The 22,396-nt window shown below is 37.0% G+C and overlaps 1 protein-coding gene across 2 annotated transcripts in view; it reads left to right on the top strand.

Annotated features, from left to right (window-relative positions):
* SPTB (spectrin beta, erythrocytic) overlaps positions 1-22,396 on the top strand; it is a 345,456-nt gene that overhangs the window by 279,708 nt on the left and 43,352 nt on the right. For both annotated transcript variants that reach the window (XM_033951147.1, XM_033951148.1), the window contains exons 28-31: positions 5,253-5,391; positions 8,680-8,764; positions 13,465-13,661; positions 15,821-15,927. In XM_033951147.1, coding sequence (XP_033807038.1) covers positions 5,253-5,391; positions 8,680-8,764; positions 13,465-13,661; positions 15,821-15,927 — 528 coding nt within the window. The remainder of the gene's footprint in view (positions 1-5,252; positions 5,392-8,679; positions 8,765-13,464; positions 13,662-15,820; positions 15,928-22,396) is intronic.

The following is a 22,396-nucleotide window of genomic DNA, read 5'->3' as shown; positions in this document are numbered from 1 at the left end:
TGGGAGAGCTTTGGCTAATCTCAAAGCCAAAATTTTCGCTAATAGTTTATTATCCACATTTATTAATGATATAGGCCTGTAGTTTGAAACCAAAGTAGGATCTTTATTTGGCTTAGGCAGAACAATTATTATTGATTCAGCCATAGTACCTTTAATATCACCTTTTATGAGTTGTGTTTGATATAAATTTAGTAAATGTGGGGAAAGGATATTTTGAAATGTTTTATAAAATTCTACTGTATAACCATCACCACCTGGAGCGGATCCAACTCTAAGAGATCTCAATGCTGTTTCTAATTCTTTTAATGATATAGGTTCATCTAAACTCCGTTTTATATGATCAGGAACCTTAGGTCCATTAATTAAATCTAAAAAATTTTTACCATCTTTTTGTCTCTCCAAATAAGGCTCGGAAGAATACAGATCTTTATAAAATTTTAGAAATTGTTTTAAAATTATATCTGTTTGATTTGTTATTGTACCATTATCATCTTTTATCCCATTAACATTAGTTTTCCTTTTTTTTGCTTTAAGATAGTTTGCCAATAATCTCCCCGCCTTATTAGAATTTCCATAATACACTGCTTGTTTAGAAAACAAATCTCTTCTTATCATTTTTGAAGATAATTCATTATATTTACCTTTTACTTTCAAAAGAGATTGCATTGTCTCATTTTCCCATTTGTTTATCAATTTAGCTTCTAATATTTTAATTTTTTTTTTCTAATTCTATATATTGAATTTTATTCTGTTTCCTAATAAAAGCTGAATATGATATAATATTACCCCTCATAGTTGCTTTAAATGCATCCCATACATTCTCTATAGATGTATCCTCCACTAAATTCATTTGAAAGAAATCGTTAATTTGTGTTTTAAAATTTTCCAAAAATTTATCATCCACAAGCAGTGCATTATCAAATCTCCAAAGAGGTCTACCCTTTTCCAATTTATCCAATTGTAATTCTATCCATATTCCCGCATGATCCGAAATAATGATAGGATCTATAGAAGCTTTAATCACCTGTTGCACTTCATTTGTTGAAACAAAAATATAATCTATTCTTGAAAATGATTTATGAACCTGTGAACAAAATGAAAATTCCTGATCATTAAAATGAAGAATACGCCATATATCCTTTAAATCGCATGATTGAGCCAGATTATCTAAACCTAATGATTTTATACTTTTACTTGGTTTTTTATCCAATAATGGATCCATTACAGCATTAAAATCTCCAGCCACCACTAAATTAGAAGTAGCCAGTGGTAATAACATATTCTGTAATTTTTTTAAAAATTCTGATTGATTCGAATTAGGGGCATATATATTAAACAACGTCAGGGCATTATTTCCCATACCTATATCAACATGTATCCATCTTCCATGTGGGTCTGAATTTATTACCTTAATCTTGGCATTACATTTTTTATTTATAAGAATTGCTACCCCTGCTTTTTTACCCTCTGCTGGAGCAAAAAAACAATCTTTTACCCACCCACCCGTTAGTTTCTGTGATTCTTTTGTATTAAGATGGGTCTCCTGCAGACAGTAAATATCCGCATTTTGCTTTTTTAAAAATGCTAATACCTTTTTCCTTTTTATTACATGGTTTAGGCCATTGACATTAATAGAATATATCTTAAAAGACATTATATATTTTAAAACTTATCAATATAATCCTTTTCCCTTCTTCTTTTATATTTAAAATCCAAAAAATATTTTTTATGACACACATATTTACCCTTGAAGTAACCAATCCCTTATTTACTTTCTCCTTAATCATTCTAATAAATACCATCTTTTCCCCTCCCTTTCCCACCCAATATAATGACTGCTTAAGATCACACATTGGAACTGCAACCCGAACATTCCCCTCCCCTCTAGGCAACCAATATTCAATCAATATCCCCTTCTAACTATCTATATTAACCTTTAATATCTTTAGTCATTTCATTTTTTTTCCTTTTCTTTACTTTTAACATTTCATTAATGTATCTTTATCCATTCATCAATTTTTAATTTATATTTCCATAGTATTATAGTTTACATCATAAAAATTTATCTTAAACATGTATTTAATATGGTATTTTTATTTTTCCTATATCTTATACTTTCTTTCTTTATATTTTTATTGTCTTTTCTTTAGTTCATGTTTTTCTTTCTTCAGTATTTCAATATCTCATATTTTTATAGTTTTTCATAATATCATCAAAACCAATATTGATATTTTATGTTAAAATATCATAGGTTCTGACTTCGAAAGAAAGGCTTTTAGTTTTTCTGGATCGTCAAAATACAAAGATTTATCTCCAGATGATACTCTCATTTTTGCCGGATAATATAATCCGTATTTAAAACCTTTTTCTTTTAGTTGAGGTCTCATGTCTAATAGTCTCTTTCTTTTATTTGCTGTGTTTTTAGCAAAGTCCGGCAAAAACCATATTCTGGATCCTTTGTAATTTAGATTTTTGTCTTTCTTGGCAGCATTTAATATTTCTAATGTTTGTTGGTACCTAAGCATTTTGAATATTAGTGGTCTTGGCCTGCCTTGATTTTCTACATTTTTTGCTGGGATCCTATGAGCCCTTTCTATTTCCAGTGGTTGTTTTAAATCCAGTTGTAGTATTTTTGGAATTAAGTTTTCTAAAAAATGTATAACATTTTTCCCTTCTAAATTTTCTTGTATTCCAAAAAGTTTAATATTTTTCCTTCTTCCTCGATTTTCATAGTCTTCCAGTTGATCTTTTAATTTATTCAATTCCAGACTGTCATTTTTGCATCTATTTGCTTCACCTTCTATGACCTCCATTTTAGTTTCTAATACAGTTGTTCTTTTATTATTAACTTCCATTTGTCTGTGGATGTTCAATATTTCTTCCTTCATTTCAGACATATTGGTTACAGTTTCCTTAAGCATTTGTTTAATTTGTCTTAGTTCTTCCATAACTTCTGCTTTACTCAATATGTCAGGTTCTTCAGCAGGAAGTGGGATCTTACTTGGTGTAATTTGATCCTGCTTCTGTCTTTTTGCTGACATACCAGCCTCATTTTTATTTTGTCTGGTACTTGCCATATTCCTGCAGTGTATAATAGTTCGCCTTCGATGTTATTCTATGAGGAATAGGAATTTTTTTCTTTTTTTTTAAAATCCCTTCTTTCAGGGTTCCAGTCTAATTTCGTTGGAGGGTAGTTTCAATTGGCACAGTTTTCACCAATTTTCTTTTTTTGTTGTCATACAGCTCCTTACCCTCAGGATTTTCTTCAAAAACGGCAGAGGAGGGCTATTTCAAACTATCTTTATTTTAGATTGACAGACACTGTCCTCTCTCCAGAATTAGTTTAAATTAAGGAAGCTTTATCTTTTCCTTTGTTCTTGGCTAGTTCAATTTCATTTATCCGTGGTCCTCAAGCCTCTTTTTAATGTCTTTCAGCTCTTTAGAAATCTCAGTACTCAACACAATGTTATTCAGCACAGAAGAAAACAATTGGTTTTTTATCCTCAGGCTTTGCTTTGACATCAGCAGGAGAGGGCTATATCAAACTGCCATATTTTTATCTTTGACAGGCAGCAGCCCTCTGTCGAAATCAGTCTGAAGTGAGAACTTTTTCTTTTCTATTTATTTATTAAATGTAGTACTCAATAGTCTGCCTTCTTTCTTTAAAGTGTCTTGATTTTATATCTCAAAAAAAAACGGCTTCAGGCAGAGGATTAATTAATTGATCTCTCAGGATTCCGACTCAGCACCGGCAGGAGAGGGCTGCTTCAAACCGCCACAGCTCTAGAAGTCAACTGACAACTGCCTCACAACGAGATCGATCTTTCTTTTATTTTTTTTAAAACATTAGACAGTTCAAAATTTTAACAGCCCTCCTCACCACCGTGCCGCATCAACATAGAGAGAAGCCAATAACAAAAAAAAAAAGACAGCAGCTTTACTTATCTCTTTCCCTTCAAGTCTTTTTTCTTTTCTGTCAGTTGTCCTGATGCCGCGCTGATCCAGTGCTGAAGAAAAAAAAACAAAAAAACCGGCGATCTCACCTTTGATTCTCCTCTCTCAGGATACGTTTAAGTTTCAGCAGAGGAGATCAACATCGGTCGGCCACAATTCCTGTTTTCTCCAAATTTATCAACAAGGGGATAACCGTTGCCAAGTTGATATCACACAAGACCTCGCTTCAACACCGGCAGGGGAGGGCTACATCAAACTGCCACACTCTAGAGACTGACAGGCACCAGCTTTCCAGCGAAATCAGTCATAAAGGGGAAACTTTTTTCTCTCTTTCTCTCTGTCGTCGGGCAGCTCAACGCCAGTCCACCGCGATCTTCAAAACCCGTCAGTCACCCAGCCCTCAACCCCGCACTGCTCAGGATAAAAAAAAAAAAAACGGCGCCTCCACCTCTTGGCTTTTCTCTCTTAGGCTTCTCTTCCGTCTCAGCGAAGGAGGTCAATATTGATCTGTCACATATTCAGTATCTAAGGAAATTATTTCTTGATGAATTCTGTAATAAGGGGTAATTTTTTTTAAATTAATAGTTGCCTAGTGAAGAGGAGCGTCGCGATCACACGTCCATTTGTGCTCGCGTTAAGCCACGCCCCCTTTTTTTGACACAAATATGGTCTTAATACATCACAAAATTATAGGTGGTTGCAATTGAAGCAGGCCATTCAGGTAGGATTCCCTGAATGGAAAAATCTTAGTAATCAGTATAGTTTGCCGTTCTTGTGTTTTCAGGTGGACTTTCTGGGACACCAGGCTGCTCAGTGGTACAAATTAATATCTGGATTTATGAATAAAAAACCAAAAACTGGTCTTCGGGACATTTGGAGCATTGAGATTAAGTATCAAATTACTGCATCTCAATGGCCACAAATTTGGACTTGGAGGATGAGATGTACAGTGTGTGCAGCCATGAGACAAACTTGGTTTTTTCTGATGATAGAGCATTTTGGACCCCAGTTCGTTTACAGAAGTTAGATAGCTCTATGTCTAATAGGTGCTTGCACTGTCATCTTGAAGCTGGAACATTAGATCATAGTGTACTTGGTTCCAAGTCTCATGAATACTGTAAGAGTTCCTCCCCATCTTCACATGAAATTTTCTAGGAATAAGTTATTGTTATTATTATTATTACTACTACTGTATACAAGACAAATTGTAAAGGAGCTTTGGAATGGCTATCCACTTTCAAGACCGGAACCTAGTTTTGTACATGTTTAACAAATAATTATTTTCCTTTCTTCTTCAGGGACGTATCATCTGTAGAATTATTAATGAAATATCATCAAGGGATCAAAGCAGAGATTGATGCCAGGACCAAAGACTTTACTAATTGCATTGATCTAGGAAAGAAATTTTTGGCCCGCAACCACCCTGCTTCTGAAGAGGTAAGGCCTTTATACACTAGAAAGCATTTGCTTTCTGCCTAGGATGTAGATGGAATATAAATGTAATAAAGAAAGTAATATGTTTTCTGTGATATACTGGAAAGAAAGTAATGTTTTCTGTGATATAATGGAAAAACAAGGTTTCCTATTTTTAAAGTGCCAATCTTCCCTAGAAGCCCTTCTTCACTAAAACCTTTATCATTACTTCTCAAGTAATGCATGGCACAGGTTTACTTGTTGGTCCTATTTTTTTTCAAGATAGGTTGATTCAGATATGCAGCCTAATTTAAAAGAATAACTTTCTCTCCTGTGTCTAGGGGAGAAGTCTGTATTGAATAAATCCCTTAGACTTATAATTCTTCATCTTCTTAAAACAGACAGCTATAATTCCTTGAGGTAAAGTCAGAATATGATAAACCTGTCCCAAAAAGAATGGGATCAAATATTAACCCTTGCATTAGAGCTGTTGGGATCCACTAGTATTCACTGGCACTTAACCGAGCAGGGCTGCTGAATATTGGCTCAAACTGCTTATAAGGAATCTGGGACAGACAGGAGGCAGAGTCAAGGAGAAGCCATCAGTTATGAGGGCACATAGCTAAGTGGGCAGACAGGACCACAGAAAAGGCATTCTCAACTTTGCCTGCATAGCTATTTAGATGCTGGCATTAAATATTAGGTTGCCACCCAACTCTGATTGCCCAATACCTCCTCTCAACACCTCTCTCCTTTCAGTCCCCTATGATCACCCCTCCTTGCCCCTCATCCAAGATCAACTGTGAAAGGCCTTCACCTCCTCAACCATTCCAAGATCAGGCAACACTAAGATAGACCTGAATCAAGACTTTTAGGTGGCACTGTTTGGGCACCTATATACATGGTATTGTACTTTTGAGTACTCAGATGGCAGTGTTTAAAAGTCCAGCTTTGTGTAGGCTTTCAAAGTTCAAGTTTACATTTATTTGATTAACCACCTAGGGTCATGCCATCAATGTGCTTTACATTTCAGTGGTATTCAGTAGAGGAAATAAAATTATGATCTGATAAGAAATAGCAAGTAACAGGAGTACAGCATGTTTGTCATGTTCCAATAGACCTCGGGGTTTGAAACAATTTGCTTCCTTAAGTCGACCTAATTCATATATTGAAAGCTGAGCAGAATAGATGAGTCTTCAACATAACTTTAAACAAGGGAAGAGAACCCTCTGTTCATGGTGATAGGAGGGCATTCCACAGTGTAGGCCCAGCTACACTAAACATTGGTTTCCGGAATGTACCCAAAGGCATATCCTGGAAGAGCTTGGACGTCACTGTGATGACATTACACATATGCATGACATCATCATGTTGACATCTGCACGTATGCAGAGGCCCTCCAGATGAATCCTGAGACACCAGTAAGGGTTGCCAGCAAGGAAGAGGGCCGGAGAGAAGGAGAGGCACTGGCGCCAGCTGATTGCCTACAGCAGTGTTTCTCAACTACTTCAAGCTAAGTACCCCCTAAGTCTAACAAATATCAACTGAGTACTCCAACCACAGACTTCCCTTGGCCCACCCAAGCTCTACCCCAGATCCCATCCCCTTTACTAATTGTAATGCAATTTTTTCCTTTCATTTTTCATATGCACACAATATACACAGCAGATATAAATTCTCAAAACTGACACATTTCAATCACTATATTGAAAATAAAATAATTTTACCTACTGGCAATCCTCTGCAGGCTGCTGTAATTAGCTTTAAAGGTGAGACCAGGAGGCCAGGGGGCAAGCCAGAGGAGCTAGAGAGAAGGGGAAACATGCAGGCCTTCGGCAAATCGAGCAGCGCTGGCTCTGTATTGCGTAGGGAAGTCAGCTGGCAGGCGCCTCTCTTCCTCCTCAGTGTGCCGCAGCACACTTGGAATCTCAGGAGGCACACAGTTTGAGATACACTGGCCTGGATGATCTGCCTAGATGAGAGTCTAGATGACCTACCTCTGTTACTTTTTGAGGGTCCACCCTCTCCAACAGAGCACTCGGTACCCTGGATCAAGTTGGGCCAATCTGGATTGGAGACCCTCAGTACTTGGACAGTGGGAGCATATGCATACTGCACTGTCCAGCAGACCACTAAAGTAAAGTGAGAGTCATTGCTACCTGCCTGCCAGACTTTGGGGCCAGCCTGAACACACCCTTAGAGACTGTCTCTCCCCCGTTCCTCCCTGCCTCACCCCAACACAATTTTTCCTTCTTTCTTTCTTTTTCCACCTACCCAAGCATCTGCTTCTTCCATCCAAGCACTGAGGAGTTCCAATCTGGCCTGACCTTGCTCGACACAGTATACTGAACACTTTGCTGTAGAGTGCAGCTGCTGTGCAAGCAAGAGAGAGAGGAGCAGATTGTTGGGGCCTGGAAAGAGGAGCAGGAAGTACTATAAGATCAATGAATCCACTACATTCCCTATTCCTCTGTCTTAGGTGGCAGGCTTTGGCAAGTGGCAATGCAGAGCCAGCAAGAGTATCCCTTTAAATACCACTGTCAGTAGTGGGTGTTTCAGCAGCTCTGATTACACTCCTTTAAGGCAGCAACAACAGAGGTAATATGGGGGATGGGGGGCTAGGAGGAGGTGAGATACTGGACCAATGAGCTGGATGGAGCAGGGACATGACTGGTTATGCTGGTTTTTGCAGGAGGGCACACATCCTTGGGCTGCCCTGGGTGAGAGAGAAATGTTAAGTTCCATAAAACTATTTGGGTTTTGGGCCCCTCAAGATCCCTGTTGATGAACCTAGAAGCAGAAAGGGACAGCAAGGAATTGGGACACCTGGACTGTCTTTTAAAGCTGTATGCACTGAATTGCTTTCACTTAACCATTAGAACTTTGATGTACCTGAACACTTTGTAGGATGTGATACATATTAAAAGGATGACAAAAAATATTATCGTAGATATGTTTTAGAAGCGTCACAGACCTCTTCTTTGCATCTGAAAATGATGCCTGTGAAGTCCAAAAAGCTCATGTAGTACCTTTTTCTTGACGGTCAATTAAAAGCCATGACAACCTACTGCAATTCCAGTGTTCTCCAGGACCACTATGGCTACAAGAACTTGGTATGCATTTGGGGGTAAGAGCCACTAGAGTCTTCAGTTATTAGCAGACTGCCAAGAAACCATGATCTGCTCCCAACATTCAGTTTATGCATAGTCAAACTATTAAGCTAGTTCACCAGAAGCAAACAATAAGTGTTACTTGCAAGCTAAGAAAGCTGTAGGGTTTCTTCAATAGTCTTATTCATCTTTTATGTTTCAGATCAAAGAAAAATTGCTGCAGTTGACAGAGAAGAGAATGGAAATGATAGACAAGTGGGATAAACGTTGGAACTGGCTCCGTTTGTGTGAGTTCACCATTCTGCTTGTCAATGCACACAATTATTGGCCAAGCAATCAAGATTTATGGTGGTATATACATTTTTATAAATAAATAAATATTACAAACTGGACAAGGATAAAGAAGAGAAACAGGGTGAACAAGGATAATAATAAATGCTGTTCAGAAGGATATCAAAGCAAGTTGCCCTGGTAAAGCAACTACAAATACTCCAGAAATCATCACTATTATTTATAATAAATTATAGAGAAATCCATTTGTGAAATTTTCATGTACTGTACTGTACCTGTCAAAAGCAGCTGTGAAATCATTTGGATTCCGAACTCTTCCATGGTTATTGGACTCAAGCTGGTTTTAAGCTAGATTTCCACACTCTGGCTAATAAATAGATTTTCCCAAACTGGATTTCATGAACATTGATAGCCTTTCCTCTCTCCAACTTATTTGAGCCCTACCCAAGTTGTAATAAGTTTAGTCCGAGAACAGCAGATGGTAGTTCCACAATGGCAATTTATTAACAAGATACAACACTTAGGGCTCCTTTTACTAAGGTGCACTAGGGCTTTAATGCACGGAATAGTACGCGCTACATTGCCGTGCATGCTAGACCTTAACGCCAGCATTGAGCTGGCATTAGTTCTAGAAGCATAGTGCGCGGTAATTTCTGTCGTGTGCTAAAAACGCTAGCGTACCTTAGTAAAAGGAGCCCTAACAGTATATTTTAAGTAGTTTACAAAATAAGAAAGACAACTGCACAAAGTAAAAATTACATGACAACATCTACATCAAGACATTTTATAAAATAAGTTGTTTGTTTGTTGTTTTTTTTAAATCATCATATGGTGAGTTAGCTTTATAAGAAAACAAGTAAATAATTTTTGGAAGACACTCATCTCAAAGAGATCTACTTAATCCCCTATTTTATCAAGCCACGTTGCTGAGCATCGCAAGCTACTACTACTACTATTTATCACTTATATAGCTCTGAAAGCCATACGCAGTGCTGTATATTTTGACATTTAATAGACGGTCCCTGCTCGGAACAACTTACAATATCACTTGTACAGACAGGCATGACATTTAAGGTTGGGGATGAGTGAGGTGAGGTGAGAAGAGTTAGGAGTTGAAAGAATTCTCAAATAGGTGAGCTATTAACTGGGCCTTGAACACTGCCAGAGACGGAGCCCGCCGTAGAGATTTAAGCAGCTTGTTCCAAGCATATGGCGCAACAAGGTAGAAGGGATGGAGTCTGGAGTTGGCAAAGGGAGAGACGGGCACAGATAGGAGGGACTTACCAGCCGAGCAGCGCTGGCAGGGTGGGAGTACCTAGGGGGAGATAAGTAATTAGAGATAGTGAGGAGCAGCTGAGTTAGTGCATTTGTAGGCCAGTAAAAGGAGTAATAGAAATAGAATGGGTAGTGCGGCATTTAAATCATGCTGCTTGGCAGTGCAGCTTGATAACGGGGGGGGGGGGGGGGGGGGAAGGTAACTAATTTAAATCAGTCATACAAGTAGGTGCCAGATCTGAGAGATAGGAAAATTAAATAATCTAAGTCTTTAGCCACAGGCTTTACAGTGGTAAAAAGTATACAGCATCGTTGCATATTATTGCTGTACACTTCCATGAAACCTAGTAATTCTCTTTTCTCTGAGAAACACTTAGGAGTCAATATTCAAAGTGGATGAACTGGGCAGGAGATGGAAGTGCTGATATTCATCAGCATTTACTCCCAAATTCTATATAGTGTGCCTAAAGATAGGCGCCTACATCAGCGTGACTAGCCAGTGTAGGTACCTAACTTAATTGAGTAATAGGCTAAATCAGTGCCAGTAATCGGTACTCAATATCTCTTAATTGACACTAATTGGAGTCAATTGAAAGTTAGACACCTAACTTGGCAAGCGTGATTCTAAAACAGTGCCTAGTGCGGTCACGCAAAACACATGCTTAAAAGTGGGCGTAGTTAGGGACAGATCATGGGTGTGTTTTTGAGTTAGGAGCCATTGGGCACCTAACAGGTGCAGGTATTTAGGCCAAGAAAACCTGACATAAATAGGGTGCGCCTAAATGTTAGAACACTTTTAATGCTGTCTAAGCTTTATTCTATAATGGGCGTCTTTTATAGAATTTCTCTTAGCACCGTACTAGTTGGTGCCAATTTTTTAGGTAGCATATGTAGAATTAGACCTTAAGGGCCAGATTCTGTACTGGACACCTGCATTAGTCACCGCTAGGCGTCCTAATCAAGGACATCTTTCAACGCCTAACTTTGGAATCCATGTGGAATTTTTTTTAAAAAATTGGTGTGGTAATTGACAATGCCGGTTTTCAGACAACCACAAAAAAAAATTTAAAAAATCACTAATTAAGAGTTTGATGTGGAATTCTAAGGATGCCTAGTGATGCCTAAGTCGAGGTACCCTCCGAAGACTAATGATGCCTATCTGAAAAGTAGGCATGGTTAGGGGCAGAAAATAGGCATGGTTAACTTAGGTGTTGCTTTGTATCCAAGTTAGACACCAGTGAATTAGGCCAAGTATAATATGGTCTACTGTACCGGTGCCTACCTCTAGGACACATAGTGTTGCCTATGCATGCCTAGGTGCTGCTAGGTGGTATTCTATAAGTGGTGCCTAGTGGTTGATTGACAACCGCCCTGAGCAGCGCCATTTATAGAATCAAGTACTAACTGCTTAGCTCATAGTTGGTGATTTTGAGGACAGTCCAGGAATGGAGCCAGCACTTATGCAGTTAGGTGTCAATATTCAACACCTAACTGCATAAGTTAAGTGGACAAATAGAAATGCAAAAAACACAGTCCTATCTTTGTCAGGTTTCACTTACGTTGAGTGCCGAATATCAAGTGATTGTCAGCTGCACAGTCCTGGCTATTCACCGCTGATGCTTGCACATGGGCCGGCATTGAATATCCATGCATAATGCCGGCGGCAACCAAAGTAATGCTGGCTACCACCAATTGAATATTTAACCCTTAGAAGCTCATCTACTAACATGGAAAATTATTTCAAGAACAGGGGTATCACATGATACAACATGGTACACCCTCACCTGGAGTACTGTGTCCGGCACTGGTCGCTATATATGAAGAAGGACACAGTGCTACTCGAAAGGGTCCAGAGAAAAGCAACCAAAATGGTTAAGGGGCTGGAGGAGTTGCCATACAGTGGGCCTCTTATCCCTTGAAAAGAGAAGACTGAGAGGGGACCTGATTGAAACGTTCAAGATAATGAAAGGAATAGACTTAGTAGATAAAGACAGGTTGTTCACCATCTCCAAGATGGAGAAAACGAGAGGACACTCTCTAAAGTTAAAAGGGGATAGATTCCGTACAAACGTAAGGAAGTTCTTCTTCACCCAGAGAGTGGTGGAAAACTGGAACGCTCTTCCGGAGTGAGGATGTTATAGGGGAAAACACCCTCCAGGGATTTAAGACAAAGTTAGACAAGTTCCTGCTGAACCAGAACGTACACAGGTAAGGCTAGACTCAGTTAGGGCACTGGTCTTTGACCTAAGGGCCACCGCGGGAGCAGACTGCTGGGCACGATGGACTACTGGTCAGACCCAGCAGTGGCAATTCTTATGTTCTTATGTTACATCTCCCCGAAATGTACAAAAAATGCCCAAACTTTGGCAGTTTGGGCTAGATTCAGTATATAGTGCTCACTGTTATTTTATAATGGGCACTCAAAGGTGAAAGCCCATTATAGAATGCCATTGGGTGCCAATTTGGGTGCCAGGACGTACGCCTGCTGAGACCATGTAATTATTGGCTCCCAATTTGGTGCGCATCCCTGGTATTTTATAACATTGCGCACAAATTTTAGGAATGCTCCTGATCTGCCCATCCCTCTCACATGGCCATGCCCTCTGTTAGGGTGCAGAATAGATCATAGTCTTTAGCTCATAGTTTGTTTTTGCCTTTTTTCCTTTCTCATTCATTTTCCCTCTGTACTTTCCTGTCCTATTTTAATGGCGTTTCTGTTTCTCTTTAATTTGGAGGTGAGGTGTGGCCTATTGTTAGAGCTACTGCTTCTGCATCCAGAGATTGAGGGATCAAGTCCCAACACTACTTCCTGTGACCCTGGGCAAGGCACTTAATCTTCCATTGCCCCATGTACAAAATAAGTACCTATATATATATATATATGTAAACTGCTTTGAATGTGTAACCACAAAAAGGCAGTTTACAAGTTCCTTTCCCTAAGCTTTCCCTAATGTCCTTTCCCTAATGTCCCCTCATTAGGCAGTATATCAAGCAATTTATAACTGATAGGCACCATTACATAAGCTCCTGTCCAAAACGCCATTCTGTCAGCTCATGTATAAGTAACATAGCATGCAATTGTGAAGGGTGTGTACAAGTGAGAGGAAGCATGGGTGTATCAACCATCAAGGCTTGTAACTTATAGAATACTGTAAGTTACCTGTTGATTATCACTTCTAGGTTGCCAAATTATGACTGCCATTGACTTGGCCCTAATGCAATTATAGAACATTCACGCACTGCATCAGGTACCAAAAAGGAAGCACCAATTTATATAATTACCCTTTTAGTCTGTTGTTTTTCTAGTTCTGTCTTATTGTGAAGTCGCTTGACGCACATAGAATGATTACTGCTATTATTATCTGGTTTTTTGTTTTTTTTTAAATCTGTCTACTGATTTGGTATACTTTTTGTATAACAGTGTTAGAAGTGTGCCAGTTTGCAAGAGATGCCTCAGTGGCTGAAGCCTGGCTTATTGCACAGGAATCGTACCTTGCCAACCGTGATTATGGAACAAGCGTAGATGATGTGGAGAAATTATTAAAAAAACATGAAGCTTTTGAGAAATCTACTGCCACATGGGATGAAAGATTTGCAGCTCTACAAAGACTGACCACAGTAAGTTTTCTGTGAATAGTTCTTGAGACACCCCTCAAAAAAATCATGTAAGAGGCTCTTTTACATCTAAAAATATGTACAGTATATGAGAGAGGTAATTTTATAAGAGGGAAAGGAAGAATCAAAACATGGCTGGCCCTTCATGTTGACTTAGTGAAGGGTATTAGTCTATGAGGGATTTCATTCAATACTTGGGGATGTAGGGATATCTCTGCATCATCCTTTGGAGGCTTGAGGCCTTGCTAGGCCATGAACTATCTTTTCTGAACAAAGACATCATGGATCCTGCCTGCTACTTGTAAACAAGCTGTTTTGCTTACAGCCAAGATCAGCCACCTGAGAAACTGTATAGAAGCAAGATTCAAAGGCATTGCAATGAAGTTCATCTTATTTTGTTATCATCTTGGCGAGACATTCTGATAAGAGGAATAAGAGGGTCCATTTACCCTCCTTATGTATAACTGGCTATAACCTGCCGGACGAGTCTTGATTGGCCCAGATTGCCACCTGGGCAAGACTGGAGAGAATCTGCAACAGACTGATTTTGGTTTTTGGTTTGGTTGTGGGAGAAGAAAGAAATAGAAGATTCCCTGGATGGCATGTACATCTCTGAGAAGAGAAAGACTTTATTGTCTATGATGCATATGGACATATGCTATGACCAGCAACAGGAAGAATTCTGCTGCTTATTATTCACTGGCTGTTACCGGATTGGGAATCCAACTGCAGGGGCAATTCCAGGACTTGGAACCAAGAGGACTTGCTACAAAGCTTGTAGCCCTGAAGAGGAATAATCTCATCACCATCAGACGCTGACCCAGCTGATCTAAAGGGCGAGAATGCGATACAATAAAATTTTTATTTGTATACCACCAATACCTCTTTGAAGTTCACAGCAGTTCACAAGCAATGAACTATTCAATAGGCTCACAATCAGACTAAAGCACCTTAATAAACAATTGCTTACATACTAAATAAATAAAAAGACCAAATAAATTCACTAATTAAAAAGATTACTAATAAAGAAAACAAATAAAAAACAAACAAAAGAATACTAAATATTGCATACAAAATAATCCTAAGGCACCCTACAAAACAAAACAAAACCAGAAATAAAAATGAGAATAAATTAACATAAAATAAACATTTCCACAAACGAGCCAGGATCCAATGGCCTGTTCCAAATAGGGAGTCATTAGAAAGAGAGATGGTCCATCCTCTCACAGATGGAAGTTGGAAAGCATCAGAGGCCTTAGTGTAAACAAAACTCTTCATGCTGCCAAAATATCAATCTCTCTTGCAGATACCTTGTAGAGTTCAAGGAGATAGTCAGGTCTTTGCTTGCTAAGGGTTGGTTATCCTGGGACACTTGGTAATTAGCTTAATATAGTTGCTGCTTTGTGATATCTTCTCCAGAAATTTCTAGTGTTACTTTATATATTTTCTATTGTTACATTATATATTTTCTGTGCTACCAGTTATACAGTATATCTACATATACGAGTATTTTTGTGTAATCAATAGTATATTTTGTAACTATTTTTGTAACCTGCTTGCCATATTTCTAAGAATTTTTATTATCTAATAAATAATATATAATCCTACATTATCATTATTCTTCTAATAAGGCAGCAATTATAGAATCTCAGGAGCACATTAGGTGTTTTCATATTCTTAGCACACAAGTCCAGAATATTACTGTCTAAGTGATTTTCTGTTTTATAATTGAACCTACAGGGGCTGGGGTCAATCGTGTTTACCTTGGTGGTATCCAGCCCCCATCTCAAAACATTCAGGGGAAGATTCTCAAAACTAAAAAGTACCTTTAACGTGCTCGCTAAACTGGTTCTAGCCAGATTAGCATACATGTATTTAAGCAGCAGATTATCAAAACGACTTACCTTGGTCTTTTTCTTATATGGTCTTAGCCTATATGTTAATGCCTTACTTGTTTTGGAAATTTATATTATCTTCTGTGAAAATTATGTAACCTAGGCCTTTTGTACCTTTTGTTTTTTTGTCCTCTTACTTGTTCCTGTGATTTGTAAACTGCTTAAATATTTTATTTTGATTAGCTGTATATCAAATAAAGATGACTATGACTAGAATCTGGTTTTGCCATAGTATTTTGAAGACCTTACATACTTGTTTTCTTATAGCTGGAATTATTAGAAATGAGAAAACATCAAGAAGCTGCAAAACAAAAAATGTTACAAATTGTGGACCATGAAGCAGAACAAATGACAAAACACAAAGAGGATACAGGGTAGGTTATAATTTAAAATAAATTATTTTCTGTAGATTAATGCATGGCCCTTGCTTGTTTCTTTACCATTGTTAGATCTACTTTATTTAAAAAATGAAAGAGAAATAAAAATACATAATTTGATAGATAAATAAGACAAAACAAACCAAGAAACAACAAAAAAGTAAAACCAAGCAAAACAACTACAGATGGATAGAAACCTAGATGAAAGTTATATATGTGGGCGTGGCTTGGACACGGAGCCAGATGGTCGGGTAGAATACTAGCTCCTGTCAGGCAGGCTGATTTTCATGAAGATAAACTATAATTTTTAGCTATTGGAAAATTAAAAGGATCAAACTCATCTGACAGTGGCTTCTAGCAAACAAAATAAGAATGAATTAGTGGGAGGAGGATTGAGTAGTAATAAAAGATCAAAGCCTGAACCTGCTACTCCATCCAAAGTTCCACTGTCAACGGAAAAAACAGATGATATTGATGTAGGAGCTGAACTCAGACAAATTAAAGAGATTGTATTGGAAAATACCAAAAAGTTGCAAGTGGTTATTGAGGAAGTAGCTTGTCTTACTAAAAGAATGGACTTGGTAGATAGTAGGTTGAGTCTTTTGGGAAAAAAAGGCAGAGCAAGTGGATCCTGAGCTGCTGCAGATTAAGATTGCAAAGAAGGAGATGGATTTGTTAAAGAGAGATCTTGAAGATTGTTTGAATCGCGAAAGAAGGAATAATTTACAAATTATAGGGATGCCAGAAGGGGTGGAAAAGAATGATCCAGGTGGGGATGGTTATACGGTGGAGTTTTATAAATCATTTCAAAATGCCCTATTGCCATATTTATTAAATTTATATCAGACTCAACTAAATAAGGGTTGTATTACAGGCACTATGGCAGAGTCTTTAACCTTAGTTTTACCTAAGCCAAATAAAGATCCCACTTTGGTTTCAAATTATAGGCCTATTTCTTTAATCAATGTAGATTGTAAACTTTTAGCTAAGACATTGGCTTTAAGATTGGCTAAAGCTCTCCCTTTCATTATAGGTATGCATCAAACAGGATTCGTTGCTCAAAGACATTCTTCTAATAATACTAGATTGGGTTTCATATGATGTATTTAACAAAGCTATGAAAGGTCCGGCTTTTTCTGTGTCCTTGGATGCAGAGAAGGCCTTTGACCGAGTAGAATGCACCTTCATGTATCAAGCAATGGAATGGTTTGGTATAGGTTCAGGATTTATACAAATAATAAAAACGTTGTATAGCTCCCCTGCTGCTAGGTTGTATATTAATAATAATTTTTCAGAATGCTTTAATTTACAGAGGGGGGTTAGACAAGGTTGTCCCTTATCTCCTTTGCTTTTTGATATTGTTTTGTAACCCTTGTTATTAGCTATTCAACAGGTGAAGGAGATACAGGGTATTCCGCGTTCAGATAGAGAATATAAGGTATCTGCATATGTGGATGATATCTTGTTTTATTTGAGAAATCCAGAAACAACCATTCTGTGTTTGCTTGAGTTGATTGTGAAATTTGGAAAGTTTTCAGGTTATAAAATAAATTGGAATAAATCAGTAGTTCTTCCACTTAATGTACATTGTACAAAAGGTTTATTTGATGCATTTTCATTTGTATGGAAGGAAGATGGACTAAAATATTTAGGGGTTTGGATCAAAAATACAGTGGATGATACAATGAAAGTAAATGAAAAATGTTTATTACAGAAGATAACAGAAATGTGTGAGCAATGGAATCCTTTGCATTTATCTTGGTGGGGGAGAGTACAAACTGTTAAAATGATCATTTTACCTGTGGTTTGTTACCAAATGGGAATGTTACCAGTTTTCTTTCAGGGGTCTTTTTATAAAAAGTTAAATAGTATTCTAACAAAATTTATTTGGATGGGTAAATCTCCTAGAATTGCTTTAGTGTCTTTGCAAAAGCCAATTATGGAGAGGGGGGGGGGGGTAAATTTTCCTAATTTCTATAGGTATCATCAGGCCTATATTTTGCTTCAAGATATATATTGGGTCCTCCCAGAGCCCATTGATAATATCCAAGACTGGTTTTGGTTAGAATGGCGACTTGTTTCCTTTGTGACTTGGTCATGTTCTTAATATCAAAATGCCAAGGTTATATAAAGCAAATATTTTTATAGCATACAAAACTTCAGGTGGCTATTTCATAAACATAAGTTTAATAGAAATAAGAACTTCTTCCTTATTTCAACTAGCGACCTTTAAAGATTTTTCTTAGGCCCTCAGCGTCACCACTCAGAACTCAAACTTATCACTGTTCTGAGCTTTACGTGGCAAATCGTCACTGGGTCTAATTTTTCATTTTAGCTTCCATCAAGAGCTTTAAATATTTCAGATTCTTATGGTTTTCTATAACTTATAATTTCATTTCATTTCATTTCACTTAGCTTATATGTTGTGATGTCTTATATCAGAGAATCAGAACAATCACAGAGTTCACTGTGTATCAGATACCCATCTCGGACCTCTGAAAGAAACTCACTGCGGTGGGTTTATTCTCCAGTGAACTCTGTGATTGTTCTGGTTCTCTAATATATTCGCTATATGTTAGTTCGATGTCTTATATCAAGCAGGGTGACATAGCCCTGTCACCCTGCTTGATATAAGACATCACAACATATAAGCTAAGTGAAATGAAATGAAATGAAATTATAAGTTATAGAAAACCATAAGAATCTGAAATATTTAAAGCTCTTGATGGAAGCTAAAATGAAAAATTAGACCCAGTGACGATTTGCCACGTAAAGCTCAAAACAGTGATAAGTTTGAGTTCTGAGTGGTGACGCTGAGGGCCTAAGGAAAATCTTTAAAGGTCGCTAGTTGAAATAAGGAAGAAGTTCTTATTTCTATTAAACCTGGGAGTCCGACCCGACATGTTTCGCACTGCTTGTGCTATCTCAAGGGTCTCCCTGCATAAAGATAAAAAACACCAACAGCCTTAGGGCAGCAAGCGTGACATTTCTCTACACATCACCACCCTCCAAAAAAGTCTCAATGTATATGTGACTATCCCCTCTCACCCCAACTCACCGAGGTCGCCGCAGTCATCCGACTCACAAGTATGAAGTCTGTGGAGCCACGGGGATTGAATGCTGAGATTGACTGGAGTACATTGATTGGAGGATGATCGGACCAATAGGTTGCTGTGGGGGGTGTGGTTATGCTAAAGGATTATATTTAAATCTGTACTGAGGACGCCGCCGCCATCTTTCACAGACTTCATACTTGTGAGTCGGATGACTGCGGCGACCTCGGTGAGTTGGGGTGAGAGGGGATAGTCACATATACATTGAGACTTTTTTGGAGGGTGGTGATGTGTAGAGAAATGTCACGCTTGCTGCCCTAAGGCTGTTGGTGTTTTTTATCTTTATGCAGGGAGACTTTTGAGACAGCACAAGCAGTGCGAAACATGTCGGGTCGGACTCCCAGGTTTAGCTGTGTGTAGATGTTAAGTATACAATCTTATACACTTTTACAACTCTTTATTTATAGTAAAATAATTAAAATATAAAACCTTTAAATGAATACAATCATGGCGATTTGAGACGATTTACCAGTGATGAAGCACCACGTAAATCTCCCGCTTTAGAAAGTATTATTGCGGTGGAGTGGTGGGGCTGAGGTATTTCGACTAAGTCTCTTGAAATGTTGATACAACAACCCAGTTATTGTTGATTTATACGATTTAGCTGAGTGGGTTGGTTACAAAATTACATAAATTACTGGTTTCAGAGTAAAGCTTTACAATTATTATTTGCATAAAAGGAGAAGACTGCTGTGATATATGGAATAAGACATTGAAATGAAAATCTATAAATGCAGTAGAGGATTTTTTGAAGATGGTTCTGGTATATAGTTGGCCTGACCTTAAAATAAAAATGACAGAGATATGAAGGTCAATAAAAAGGAACAGGGTTTATATATGTAGAATGTGAAAGACCTATGAATGACACCACAAGTTTGAAATTGTGGTCATTATACATCTTTGTGCAAATCATTTGGAAAGGAGATTTAAGGTGGATCAAAAGATGAAACTGAGAATGTATAAACAGTAGTGTGAGAGGACAGAAATTGATATGGAACTGCAAGCAAGAGTAGATTCGGAAGGAGACATTGTGGGACATATAGCATCTCATTACAAGAAGAGGAAATTTGTTGTTATGTATGGACTATAGTTTTGAAATTGCAAATATATTAATGCAACAAGAGTCATAATATTATTGTTTGTGCTAAAAATTGGTCTGACCTTAATATAAATAATGGTGGATATGTGAGGAGGTAAAAAAAAAAAAAAATAAAAAATTAGAAGTTTTGGTAAAAATCAAAGGATGTAGAGAAAGTTTGGATGTTATAATATAAGGCATATGATACAAGAGAATGTTGTGAATGGAGTGGAAATTAAAAGAGCAGCAAATATGCTAGTATGAAAATAGGTATTGAATTTTAGGAGGGTTATGTTAAAGGGATAACATTTGTTGTGTTTGGGGAATTATTGACTTTTTGAAAAGAAAAAGTCAGGAAGAAAGATTTCCATTATATATTTAATAATATTTAAAAGTGACATTTAATTTGAGGGTATGTGATGTTGTCTGCCATGAAAGATGGATATGGTTTGGATGATTGTAATTTTAAAATTTGATTTGATTATTATTTATTTCAATAATATCTTAATGGTAATGAATGAGTAAAGAAGGGAGGGTTTATGAGAGATGGGGGGAAAGGAAAGGGGAAAAAAAAAAGAGGTAAACCTTGTTAAGAAGTCTTGTGTGATAAAGTGATTTTCATTTTAATATGATAATGATCTGGCTATTGGTTTAAAATTATAAATATAGCTTGTGGGGAGTTTATCTATTGCCTAGTCAAAGTGTGCATTTCAAAGTTGGCAAATAATTCAAGGGAGGGACGGGAGGGGGGGATTAAGAATATGGGAAGGGGTATAAGGGAAGGGATGGGGTCTAATAATAATTTTAAAATGGGGAAAAGAGGTTATAATATTGATGTGAGGAATATTATTGATTATTGTTTTGATTTAATATAATGACTTAAAAAAATTTTTCAATAAATGTTAATGGTCTCAACCACCCGATAAAAAGGAAAAAAGTATTGCTATATTTAAAAAAAACAGAATGCGGATGTCTATTTCATACAGGAGACTCACCTTAATGGAGATGAATCAAAAAAGTTAATTGGTAATTGGGTGAAGGATTGCTTTTTTGCACTAGCAGTGGGAAAAAAAGCTAGGGTAGCAATTTTAATAAATAAAAAATGTTCAGCAGGATTTAGTATGGTAAAAGCAGATAAATTAGGAAGATGGGTGCATGTGAACATGAGTATGGGCAATAATATGGGCGCTATTTAATGTGTACGTACCTAATTCAAATCAAATTGAATATTTTAAAACTCTACAACCAATAATTTTACCACTGGCTGCTAATAATTTGATAGTGGCAGGAGATTTTAATACTGTTGTGGACCCTTTATTGGATAAAAAACCTAGTAAAATTTTAAAATCTTTAGGGTTGGATAATTTTATAAATTCTTGTAATTTAAAAGATATATGGAGAATTCTTCATTTTAATGATCGAGATTTTTCATTTTATTCACGTTCATAAATCTTTTTCTAGAATTGATTATATTTTTGTTTCTGATGGGCTAATACAAGATGTTACACAAGCCTCTATAGAACCAATAATTTTATCAGATCATGGAGGAGTGTGGATTTCTTTAAATTTTAATGACCCAGATAATGTTAGGCCGGTATGGAGATTTAATAATGCATTGCTTGCATATCCAAAATTTTGTGAAGAATTTCAATTAAAAATGGATGAATATTTTCAAAATAATATTACAGAGGAAATATCTACAGAAATAATATGGGATGCTTTTAAGGCAACGATGAGAGGGCAAATTATATCATTTTCAGCTTATTCTAAAAAACAATTAAATAAGCAATTTACGGAATTGGAACAAGAAATAAAAGATTTAGAATTAAAATTTATTAATAAGTGGGAGAATTCTACGTTGCAAACTTTATTAAAAGCAAAATATAAATATAATGAGATTTCTTCTAATTTGGCTAAAAAAAATATTATGTGTCAACAAGCTTTGTATTATGGTAGTTCAAATAAGGCAGGAAGACTATTGGCAAATTATCTTAAAGTGAAAAAAAGAAAGATGAAATTGAATGCAATAAAAGATGAAAAAGGTGAAACTCATTTTCAGATTGGTCCTATTTTAAAACAGTTTTTAAATTATTATAAAAACCTGTATTCTTCTGAGTCTTATTTAAATAAAGAAAAAGATGGTATAGAGTTTTTAAATAATATTGAAGGTTCGAAGATTCCTGATCATATAAAAAGAAGTTTGGAAAATCCAATATCTTTACAAGAATTACAAACAGCATTGAAGTCTCTTAGAGTGGGGACCGCTCCAAGTGGT

This window comes from Geotrypetes seraphini, chromosome 7, assembly GCF_902459505.1.
Source record: "Geotrypetes seraphini chromosome 7, aGeoSer1.1, whole genome shotgun sequence".
NCBI classification, from domain to species: domain Eukaryota; kingdom Metazoa; phylum Chordata; class Amphibia; order Gymnophiona; family Dermophiidae; genus Geotrypetes; species Geotrypetes seraphini.
The sequence above is the reverse complement of the archived record's forward strand: the minus strand, read 5'-3'. Positions and strand labels throughout refer to the sequence as shown.